Source organism: Xyrauchen texanus, chromosome 5 (assembly GCF_025860055.1).
Source record: "Xyrauchen texanus isolate HMW12.3.18 chromosome 5, RBS_HiC_50CHRs, whole genome shotgun sequence".
Taxonomy (NCBI): Eukaryota; Metazoa; Chordata; class Actinopteri; order Cypriniformes; family Catostomidae; genus Xyrauchen; species Xyrauchen texanus.
Window position 1 is genome coordinate 31,119,618 of NC_068280.1, and position 12,844 is coordinate 31,132,461.

The following is a 12,844-nucleotide window of genomic DNA, read 5'->3' on the forward strand; positions in this document are numbered from 1 at the left end:
ATGATGCCATTGTTGTCAGATTTTACTGCTGATTTAAAATGTGTTATTTGATCGTAATCTAGGCCAACAGTTTTAGAGATTTCAGTCTTTCCCCATTCAAGTAAACAGGAGCTGTACTTTTATGCCGCTTCTATCCATTGAAAATAGCTACCCAGCCTGCCCTGGAGCATTACAAAGATGACTGCCTGATGAGTCTGACTTGCCTTAAAAGGTTCTATGATACTCCATTGTGTTGTGAACTTTTTCTTCGTCGTCGAAGCAGAGACCAGGAGACGTTGGGATATCTTTTAAGCAGAAATTACTCTTTATTGAGAACTCGCTGTTGCATCGCTGTAGTCATCCAAGTCTGACTCTATAACTCAGTACGATAGGGTTTTATACCTTTCAAGGGTGAGGGGACTTGATTATACATAGAGGTGGAGACACTCTGAAACAAAGCATGTAAATGAGGTACAGGAGTCACCTCGTTAAAGGAAATTCCCCAGCTCTGATCTCATCAGCATAACTGTGATTCGCAACTAATCTAATCAGCCGGACTATTTAACGACTGGGTCAGGGGCTCCAAGAGTCATTTAAAGACAAAAGGTGATAGTCTCAGCAATCCGACTAATTTAACTTACAATAGTGAGATCAGGACAGGCAGGAATCTCCTGTTGGAAAGCCTGACAGGCAGGTCTATGACATTCATTTATACCTCAAATAGTAAATTCAATCTACTAAACTTTCTCAGTTTATAAACTAATGTATTGGAACCTAAATTAAACATTTAATAAATTTGTAATACAACAATTGTCTCAATTATGATGTGTTCCGGACAACTTGAAAACAATGACTGGAATATCACTTAAAATTGGACATCCAATTTGTAAAGTCGAGGTAAACAACATCTTTGTGAAATGTAATAATTTCCAAGATGGTGGAGATTATTGACTTGTGGAACTGTTTTGTTAAACTTTCTAATAACATTTTTTTACTGATTCAAAGAAAATAACACAACAGAGAAAAGCACAACATATACACACAGAATCAACATTTAACTTTTCACCCTCACTAATATCCCTCCCCAAACACCAACCCCAAAGAACACCCCTGAGGTCACATAAAATAATAAAGTAATGCTACTCCCAAAAACCGTACAGAGCATGTGGCACAGCTGTAAATACCTATAAAACTGAGATCTGGTAATCCCAAAATGATGACCCAAATTCTCAAAAGCTCTCAACACTCCACTCTCATACAGGTCGCAGAGTGTAGTAACCCCCCTCACAATCCACTCTGACCAACAGAAAGGGGACTTGTTGATAAATAATTTTGGGTTAAGCCATATGCTTGAGGAAACATTTAAATAAATATCTGAATTAAATACTCTGGCCACTCTTGTCCAAATCACATGCCTATGTGAGATAATGGGATGTGACTTAACTTCTCCGGTTTGTTTGATAGAAATTCTTTGTAATGGCGAAATAAAAAAGAAAACAAGGGAGGGGCTCTTTAAGGTGGAAGTGACCAATGAGCCAAATGCCTCAGACCGAATGCATAATAATAGAACAAAATCTTGGGTAGGCTTAGCCCACCTTTGTCATATAGGGAGTGACTGTAGCAGGTAGTTGAATTTTGGAATACAGTTCATTTTAATAACAATAACCTCTCCAATCATCGATAAATGTAATAAAGCCCACCTGTCCACATTGCTCATCTTTTTATTAAAGGGTCAAAATTAACTATAACTAAATCAGACAAATTTGCTGGGAAAATACCCAAATACTTAATGCCTGGTCACGTGACGCCATGCAAGAAGACGTGTGAGCGGCTAGCTCTGCATACTCAATACACCCAGTTACATATTTGCTCTTTGAGGTAAACATGGCAAAGAAATAAAATCCTCAGACTCTGGAGCCACTTACGTGCTTAAGATGAGGCCTCTGGTGGCACTGCGAGCCGGGGACTTGATTTGGGAAGCACGTCGGGAGAAGAAATTCAACGTCAACTGTCTAACATCTCGGTAATGCTGACGAAGTTTGTTGCTGACTTGGAGAATAATGCTGTAATATGTCTAGTGATTACGGTGGTGGAAACAAAATACTCTGAGTTGGTCACAAGTGTGGCATGTTGAGAAACGTATCGATTATCTGGAGATGGAATTGTCCGCTAATCCACCAGCGTCCAAAACAGACTTGGAATACATTTTGGAAAAACTGGAAGATCTTGAAAATAGGAACCGAAGGAACAATAAACGGATTGTTGGATTTCCTGAGCATGAAGAGGGCAGAGATATGGTGAAATTCCTGGACGAGTTCTTCCCGAGTCTGCTTGACATAAAAGGCCATAAGCTGGAAAGCGAGCAAGCTCACAGAGTCCCCGCTCGCAGACCTGCGGTGGTTTAGCGGCTGGTTTGTTTTGTGGCATGACACTCCAAGAAACTTTTGCATTGCATTGCTTTTACACTGAAGTTACTGGCCAGATTGAGAATGGACACTATGGATGACCGCAAAATATCTACATGCTCACATAAAGGACGTCTTTAATAAAGTTGACTGACTGAGTAAGTCGTGGTGTTTTTTTTTTTTTTACGAGGCCTCCTAGTGAATTTGGCTCTTTTGTTTAGATGAATTATGGCCCTTACATAGTCAACGCGAGCTACGCGAGCAAGCAACGCGAGTGACGCAAGCGACGTGCTCCCTTTCATAGTCCACAAGCAGACGCACGTGTCACGGGCGATGCGTGAAATGCAATACATCGCTCCCGCAACAGGGGGTAGTAGAGTCTGGTGATATTAGTAGAGTCGGGTCACGTCATATTCAGACCAAAATGGCAACTGAAGACTGGCAACTGACTTTTTATGCGCCCTAGTAAACTTGTCACGGTGCTTTTTCCAGTCCGTTTTCACATTCTCTACGGTCTTTCCCATCGCGGTTGCAACCTCCCTCCAGGCATTTTCCAACGCTATTTTATTGGAGTGTAATTGCGACGAACTGTCGTATAAATGTGGATGTATGCGTATAAGCTCGCATAATTTTCCCTCTTCGCCCGCCATTGTAATCAAATCTTCTTCTGTAAACATAATATACTTGAATTAATGTACAATACTTGCAATGTCGCCCCCACCGACACCGCGTAGTATTGCGCGCATCGGTGCGTCGCGTATCAAAAACTAGGACGACACATTTGGCTACGCATCGACGCGTAATGGCGGCCGAAGCGTAGCGTTTCAGACGCGTACGCGTACCGATGCGTTGACTATGAAAGGGCCCTAATACTGCTTCGGGTCAGCTGTGGATGAATCTGATCATTCTTTGTGCTTAAGCCTCCTGTTGGCTGGTGTTTGTTTGTGTGGAGTATTTTTAAGGGACATTAGAATGATTACGTCATCTGCTGCACTCATAAGAGCTGACTCACTGAACAATTGTCTGTCTGTCCGAGGAAACTGAATGGCTATATATTAGCTGGACTTTGTTTTATGGAGGAACACACCTTCAAGACATTTCTGTGAATTAATCTACATGTTTTTTGTGTTTATTCTGCCTGTTGCCTGGGGTCTGTTTTACAAAGTATTTTCTGTTATATAATTTTGCCTCACATAATTTGTGCAGAAGCACCGGAATTGAACAATCCAATGGCAAAGTTGTCACAGGGACTGGTGTATGCATTCATGGACCTTCTGAATCTAGAGGGATTGACGATGGTTAGCACTTTCATGTGCGGGGTTAATGCGTACATTCATTTCATCTGTTGTTGACTGCTCAGTTGGAAACATTTTATTCTCAGATCACACCCTGGTGAGTTTAGAGATGTTGCAACATAAAGTGAAAAAGAAATCATATAGTTGGTGCTTTAATGTATCCCTTCTTCAAAATCCTGATTTCCAGCAAATGTTAAAGACTGAAATCAATGTTTATATGGAGACCAACTGGTCCACAGTATCCACTGTGGGTGTGGCTTGGGAGGCACTTAAGGTGGTTATATCATACAGTATGCCTCATTCACCAAAAAATCCAAAGCACGTGAACTTGAGGAGTTGGAAGGGAATATTAAATTGCCGAGGCAGAGCTGAAGCTCCGAATGTCATCTTATGGCCTCAGAGAATTGACCCAATTGAAATACTTATATAGTATTTTGTTATAGAAAGTGGAGTTTTGGTTGTTCAGTTGTCGTACTTTGAGTCGGGGACAATGCAGGGAAGCTTCTGGCAAGATATATAAAAGAGAGAGAGTCTTTTTCTACCATTCCCTCAGTGAAATCTGCTGGTGGTGAAATATTTACCTCAGCCATTGATAGGTTTTATGCTACAGAGCTGGCTCCACTTTTGTTAGAAGTTTATCCAAAATCATTAAAGATCGGAAAGCTTCTGCTGACCATGACACAAGCCCGGATCAGTCTGATACTTAAAAAGGACAAAGATCCAAGCAAGTGTAAGAGTTACTGTCCAATTTCCTTAATTAAGCTAGATGTTAACATCTGACCAATCAATTAAGTAAAGTTATGACATCTCTTATACATATAGATCAGGTGGGGTTTATATAGGGTTGTAGCTCTTCTGATAACATTAGGCGTTTCATCAATATCATGTGGTCAGTGGCAAATGATCAGACTCCGGTCGCTGCCATCTCACTTGATGCCAAAAATGTGTTTGATTTGGTAGAATGGGGTTATCTTTTTAAGATTTTGGAGATATATGGGTTCAGAAATACTTCTATTGAATGGATTAAGTTACTATATAGACATCCGGTAGCGGCGGTACAAACAAATTGATTAATTTCAGATTATTTTATTCTGGGTAGGGGCACCCGGCAAGGTTGCCCTTTTTCCCCATTATTGTTCTGTCTTGCCCTGGAGCCATAAGCAGCCACGATAAGAAAGAAGGATGATTTTCCAGGGGTGATGGCAGGAGGGGTGGCGCATAAGCTTTTGCATTACACAGATGATATTTTATTATTAATCTCCGACATTAGATCTATGCCTTGCCTCCACCGGATTATTAATTCCTTCTCTAAATTCTCAAATGATACAGAGTCAATTGGTCTAAATCCGAAGCTTTGGCTCTGACAGCTGCCCAGTAATTACTTTTCAGCCAGGCACCTTCCAGAGGCCCAAACAGGGCATCAAGTATTTGGCATTTTATTCCCAGCAAAAGTGTGTGATTTAGTTAGAGTTAATTTTGTCCCTTTAATAAAAAGTGGTGTGGGCAGATGGGCTTCATTACATTTATCTATGATTGGGAAGGTTAATGTTAGTAAAAAGAATCGCATTCCAAAATGTAATTACCTGCTATAGTCTCTCCTTGTAGATTTGATACTCTGGGAGTGGTGATTACTGCTTTTGGAAATGGTCATGACTCATGAGGCATCAGTGTCTAGTTCAGAGTCTAGTTCAGAGTCTAGGGGATGGAGCTTTAATCTCTATCACGAGATAATGGGAGAAAGATTTTAATTTGGTATTGGAGGAGGGAGTGTGGGGTAGGATTCTAAAACACAACAAGTCTATATTTAGAGATGCAAGGGTGCGACTTATGCAATTCAAGATTCTACATAGATGCTATTGGACCCCCTCTAGACTGTACAGGCTTGGTCTTAAAGACACAGCCACCTGTTGGCTTTACAAATCGGAGGATGGAGATCCGTCCCACACTGGTGGTGTGCTGAGATCCAAGAATTTTGGTTGAAGGTACAGAGTTTTGTGTGTGATGTGTTTGGCATTCATATTTAATTTTGCCCCAGACTCTGTGTTTTGGGTGATGGGGCGGTCATCGACGTAGGAGATAAATGCATAAAAAATTGGGTCCTGACCAATTCGATGATAGGTGGACAGATTGTTTTAAGGGGTTGGAAGTCGGTTGGTGTGCCCTCAATTCGGGAGTGGTATAAGGAGATGGGGAGGGTGGCAGCCTTTGAAGAGGTTACGTGTAGAAGGCTGGGAATATGGAATTAATTTAATAGGAAATGGTGTATATATTTTATGTTTTTGGGGGACACTCTGAGTGGGACTGTGGAGAGAGAGGCGTAGTTTTAGAGTTGTATGATTTTATATATATATATAATTTGTATGTCAGGTCCCAGCCTTTAAAATGAATAAAGTTACACACACACTATTATATGTTTTAGTACCACCAGATACCTCTAGTGAGGCAAAATATATCCTGTGATTTGAATGCGTCTTTCAAGAGATTTAAGAATTTTATTGGTATGGTAAAAGGAAGCTACATTGCCAAAGCATAGTAACATTAAACACACACACACACACACACACACACACACACACACACACACACACACACACACACACACACGTTGGTCTTCCTATTGACTTTCCATAGACTTAATGTTTTTTATACTGTACAAACTATAGATTCTATCCCCTAAACCTAACACAACCCCTAAATCTACCCCTCACAAAAAACTTTCTGCATTTTTACATTTTCAATAAAGCATCATTTCATATGTTTTTTAAGCTATTTAAATTATGGGGACACTAGAATCCTCATAAACCACATTTATAGCTTAATACCCTTGTAATTACCAGTTTGTAACCTAAAAAATTGTCCTCGTAAACCAGACACACACACACACACACACACACACACACACTTTTTCTTTCTCAGCTCTTCAGCGCCTCCTGAAGGAAGACCAGTGTAGGGCTGTGTGAGGTTACTCTCACGAGAGCGCAATTTGAAAAGTGGCGCTTTCGCCGTTGTGCTTGTGCTATGTTCATAATCAGACTTCTTGCAGGTACGACACAGATTTTAGTAGTTTTCTCCGAACGTATTCGTCAGATTTAAACTATTACGTAAAGAAGCTAACAAGGAAACGTGTTACTTTTTTGCGACAGCGTTGCTCACATGTTACATAATAAAAACTGTGTTTATTTAACTGTGATATTGAACTTCTAATACTTATTTGTTACTTTTCTACAATCTTACAATTGTTATGATGCGTTAACATGCTGTGTTGTATGTGGTAGCTCATTCAGTGAGTAACTTACATTCAGTGAGTAACTTTTAATTGTGATAATTAAAAGTGCCCGATGGGTCGAGGAAATATTAAGTAACGATTCTGTCATGTTGATTTAACGTGTCTATTTTGTCTAGTACTTTAACACTGACCATTCATGTGAAGTGTGTTATAGAGCTGTTCAGCTTGTAGTCCAAAAACCCATAATTCACCATGGGTTCTCTCGGGATTTTCCTATGGGGGTTTTCATATTATGTGAAAAACAAGGTATGTGGTAAACATTACGTGATAATACATGAACGTTTTGTTCTACAACATAAATTACACATCATCTTACCTCGGCTCGACATTAAGCATTGGCATGTGCCCTTCAAAGTAAATGTATCATTCACTTGTCCGAATAAAAAAATGACTAAAAGAAAAGAAACGACGTTAGAAAAAAGAAAAGGCTCCATCGTCATCATTTACACTTAAGAACTATTAAGAACACAGTGTAGAAAGACGGCAAATCATTACTCGCCCTCAAGCCTGTATGAATTTCTCTCTTCTGAGGAACACAAAATTTGAACACAAAAACTATTCACTGTCAATGCATCCCCCCAATAAAATAATAATGGATTGAGACTGAAACTAACATTCTCCCTAAAATCTCCTTTTGAGTTCCACGGAAGATAGGAATTCAGACATGATTGGAACAACATGAAGGTGAGTAATGATGTCAGAATTGTTGGTGATACTTTACAATAAGGTTCGTTAACATTAGATAATGCATTAGCTATATTGAACTAACAATAAACAATATTTTACAGCATTTATCAATCTTAGTAACAAAAAGTGTATGAACTAATGTTAACATATACAACTTTTTATGTTAATGCATGATAATGTATTAATATACTGTATGCTGGAATTAACCTTAACTAAGATTAATAAATAATATAAAAGTGGTGTTTATTGTTAGTTCATGTTAACCGATGTAGATGTTAACAAATGGAACCTTTTTGTAAAGTGTTACCACATTTTAATTTTTGGTTAAACCATCTCTTTGAGAGGACAAGTCAGTTCTCACCAGATGCATTAAAAACGGCTGTTTAATATTGACAAAATGCATTAAAAATGTTAACAGATAACATCCTGAGAGAACCTTGTTGCTAAATCAGTTCTGTTGTGTATTCAAAACAGATATGCATATTAAAGATAGATAATGTCTTTTTTTTAATTATAATTTATTGTTACATTATTAAAATTATTATAATGCATATTGTTATAGTAAAACTAACTGATTCACATCAAGCAGAGAAAATCCCTCAGATACATACATTAGATGGAGCTCTAGAAAGATGAGATGTAATGGGTAGAGCCAACCGATACTGATTTTAGAGGGGGGAAATTCACAGATTACCGATATGGTGGCCGATATAGTTAATTTTTAAGCTGGAATGAAAACAGACCTTTTTTATGTTAATTGGGCACCAATTTTGCACCAATATGACCATGCAAAGGCACTCAGAAGGCTGCTTTTTTTAAACAAATATTTTTATCAAAGAATATTTTACATTATATTTATAATTTAACAAATTCTAGAAATGAACACTTAGAAAATAAAGAATAAATGAAAATACAATAAATGGCTAAATAAACATCAGTACTGTATGTTCAGTATCAGTCATTTGCTGACCATTTAAATACAGAATAAATTCAAATATAATAAATAGTATAATAAACACAAGTACTGAATGGTATTAGTTAATGGGTGACCATTTCAATAAAGAATAAATAAAAAATAAAATAAATAGCTAAATAAACATAGTATCAGTCAAATGGCTATTTTAATATTGCCAGCCAATTAGGGGCAGGTTGTTAAACAAGAAGCATTTACACTTGCCGAGTCAATAGATAAACAGCAGCAGGGGTGTAGTCTGCTATACAAGTACAGGGCAAACTTTCAACGGTGGAAAACCAGACTTTTAAATATTACATTTTGTAAACGCAATGACTGGAATTGTTTGGTTGTTTGGAGGTATTCGCAAACTGCGAATCCTGAACAAAACAGTTTGGTGAATACCTGTTACACATTAGCTTCCATTCAGCTGACAAGGTATGAAAGTAGTTACATACTATAGGTATAAGCTTGTTGTCATGGAGATTTAATAGAGACGTTGTTTATTTACTTTCCAGCATTGCATCTCACCAACTAGGTAACAACATAGTGTGAAATAAACACTCAATAGACACAATCCACCACTGCACCATTGTCTGCTGAGCTGCAAAATGTTGCTCTGATGTTAACCTTTCAATCTGCTATGTTACTGACTGCACTAATAAACTATAGCTGGCTAACATAGCAAACAAATGTGATAAACATGAGTGACATGGTTGTCAGCGACAGCTAACATTAACATGTTATATTGAAAAGGGAAAATGATGGGGTCATTGTTTATTAACTTTCCTGTATGTATTTCACAAACGTTTTAGCAACTTACCGTGAAGACACCGTTTAAATCTGCACTGTCTGCTGAACCACCGTCAGCCCAGCTCTGTAAACAATGGAGTCTGAGTGCGCTCTGGTGGACAAACTATGTTATGACACCAACTTTAAATCACCCCAAGCATTGCTTTTTGCATTATATGTTCTGAAATAAATGTTTTCATAATCGGCCGTCCACTAGTAACAGGTGTAAGTCTGTTTTAAGCGTTTCTCTTCACTCTACAGATGGCATTATTACACAAAGTGTTTTTGCAATTTCTGCCTTTCTTGCTGTTTTATGAGGGAGCGCCACGATGTGACTAGACAAAATTAGATCTCCATCGCATTGATCGCTTATAGAGATGTGGTACAACACCATTCGCATGTCCAATTAACAGGTTTATACCCGTTTATATATGTAAAATCTAAAGTTCAGTAGATACATGCTTCCCCACTGCTCGTATTCACAAGCTGCTGAACACTGCACCATGAGTTAAGGTGAGAGGGAGACACGATAGAGGGATTTCCCTGGATTTTGAAAGTGAAACATTAAAGAGATTAAAATTGTGCTCAATCCTGCACTATTGAGCTAACATTCATTATTGAGATTTTAGTCAGGCTACTTGTCCGGTCGGGCAAGTAAAATTCTCTTTAACTTGCCTGTTCAAAATTTCCACTTGATACTTGGCTTGACAAGCCCTGCCGTATTGAATTACATTCTTAACACACACACACACACACACACACACGGCAGCTCCAAAATTCACATCTGAGGTATGACTGTGTAAATTATGTTGTAGAACAAAACGTCCTTGTATCGTCAAGTAATATTTACCACTAACCTTATTTTACACAAGTTTCAAAAAATGTCATCTACAAATTGATGTCACGGTTGAACAGTTCTATTAACAGCCAAACTTGAACATACTGATGCTGATCTGCAGATTCAATCAAGAATACTTAATACTTGTTTAAGCCGAATCACTTTTGTGTGTCTGCCTGAAATGATTGGGTGTTTGTTTGGTTTTAAGGACATATATTTTTGTAAGTACAGCAGTAGGTTCTGATGGAGTAATTGAGTGTATTTGTTTTGGTCTCAGCATCAACATGACAGGAGACACTGATCTGGAGATTGATATAGTTTATATAGTTTGTACATGGGATATATTTGTACACATTCACTAACATTTGAACCTGTTCTGTGTGTGTAGTTGGAGGATAAGACTGAATTCCATGAGGAGTTCATCCGCTGCCTGAAGTATGCCATGATCATTAAACACCCGTAAACCAGCAGTTGAGAACGTCATTGATTTTGTCACAAAGTTTGCTGATAGTTTTCAAACGCCTGTAAATGAGGAGGTCGAAGAGGAGGAGGAGGACCCAGGGTTTCCGCGGGGTCTTAAAAAGTCTAAAATTTCAAAATCACAATTTAAGGCCTTAAAAAGTCTTAAATTTGCTGAAGCATTGTGTTCTAGGTCTTAAATAATTTTAAACAGGTCTTAATTTTCCTACGTCCATGTAAATCTCATTTAAATGCTCCCGCAGCGCTTTGGAATGTTTTTTTTTTTTTTTAATTCCGTGGTGTTGTAGTTTGTTATTTCGCTAGTCCAAATATAATTCGCTGTATAAACCTTTTACGCACTTCCGCATTTTTCGAACGGAAATACGTCAATGAAGTGTATTAGAACTTCCTGTTATCGTAGCGGCAGATACGAAAAATGGCAGAGTCGAAGAGTCGCAGTTTCTGTTGTGTTCCAGGCTGTTCGTCTTCCACCCAAAAACAGCCCTACCTTTCGTTTCATTCTTTTCCTATCGATCCAAACCTGAAACCCAAATGGATACAGGCGATCCGAAGAGAGGAAGGGAACAGTTTTGAGATAAAAAGAGGTAGCACCTATGTCTGCAGCCGGCACTTCGCTCCGGAGGATTACGTTGGTGGCTGTGTCGTTCGTCGCCTGAAGAGTGGTGTTGTTCCGAGCTTATTCCCTTGGAACAATTTTACTGCTCCTTTGAGAAGGGAGTCAGTATATGACAGAACCATAAAACGTCAGTCTAGTATCCAGCTATGCTGTGAAGATAGCACCATGGTGGCTAAGGCAGTAAGGATGGATCACGACTACGTGACACACCCACCTGCAGGTAAGATTGCTCATAATGTGTTTAGTAAGTTAACGCTAGTCAACTATGTGTACCGTTAATGGATAAATGCATTTCTAACTGAATAACTTAACCCTTGTGCATCAATTAAAAAAAGTTACACAGGTACATAGAGGACAAAAATGTCCGTATCAAAAAACTGTCATAAGATTTTTTTTAAGCACAGACTTAAGTTTGGTCTTATTTTAAAGAAGACCCTTGGCAGATTATTGCTTAAAATGAATAAGTAAATCCCAAAAAAGTTTTATAGGTTTAAGTTTATGAACATTATTTTATATAAAATATATATTTTATAAAACCAAGTTGAACTCTAAAACATCTAGAAAATCAAAGCCATAAATCTAAATAAGTTGTGTTCCAAATTTGATAGCTGTAATTATTTTGTTTGGGCGCAGTAACAGATTTTCCCCATTGGATGCCAGCAAAACTCCACTGGTGCACACAGTGATTGGATTTGTTATTTGCTGTTGAGTTTCTCTCTCAACATTACAAACACACATGCGCACACACACACACACATATTTTTATTTAACGAACGTTAGCCTACATCTGTAACATAGTCTCATGCTGTCTAGCTGTAGGGGGCTCTGAATGACATTCTTTTTGCAGTGATGTCATTTAAGAGTTGACATGATTACTGTTCTGTGTTGTGTTGAAAGGTAGCATAAATATGTTAAGACTGGTTTTTAATTTCTTTATATTTACAGGTGCTCTGGATGAGGCTTTGGATTACATCCATGACTTAGAAGCCATGTTGCAAAACACTGACCTACCACCCCCTACTCTCTTCAGCCGATACTGTTCATCGGATGACCAAATTCGTTTCTACACCAAATTTCCATCCGAGAGGGTTTTTACTATTTTTTGGGAGTCGATTGCACCATTTGCCCTTAGACTGGTGTACTGGACCAAAGCAAAGAGGGCAGGTGAGGAAGGCTGCCAAGATCCCAGCCCACCACGCATCATGCCATTAATAGATGAGTTCTTGATGTACTCCATGCGGGTTGCTGTTGGCATGAAGGAGTAGCTCATTGCTGACATGTTCAATGTGAGCATTGCCAGGGTCAGCAGGGTTACAATCACCTGGGCCAATTATCTTTTTATGATGCTGAGCTCACTTCCCATCTGGATAAGCAGGGAAAAGGTTAAGTCCACTATGCCCCTTAAATTCCAGAGGTACTGTCCTAATGTCAGAGTGATACTGGATTGCACAGAAATTGCCCTGGAGACAGCCTCATCCCTGACCTTACAGTCAGAAACGTTTTCGAGCTACAAA

The 12,844-nt window shown here is 38.7% G+C and overlaps 1 protein-coding gene across 1 annotated transcript; it reads left to right on the forward strand.

The window, feature by feature from the left end:
* Positions 1-7,888: 7,888 nt before the first annotated feature.
* On the forward strand, positions 7,889-12,595 carry LOC127644252 (THAP domain-containing protein 2-like). The gene is made up of 2 exons (XM_052127340.1): positions 7,889-11,550; positions 12,276-12,595. Exons 1-2 carry the CDS (start codon positions 11,130-11,132, stop codon positions 12,593-12,595), a joined length of 741 nt encoding a protein of 246 aa, XP_051983300.1. The 5' UTR covers positions 7,889-11,129.
* Positions 12,596-12,844: the final 249 nt, after the last annotated feature.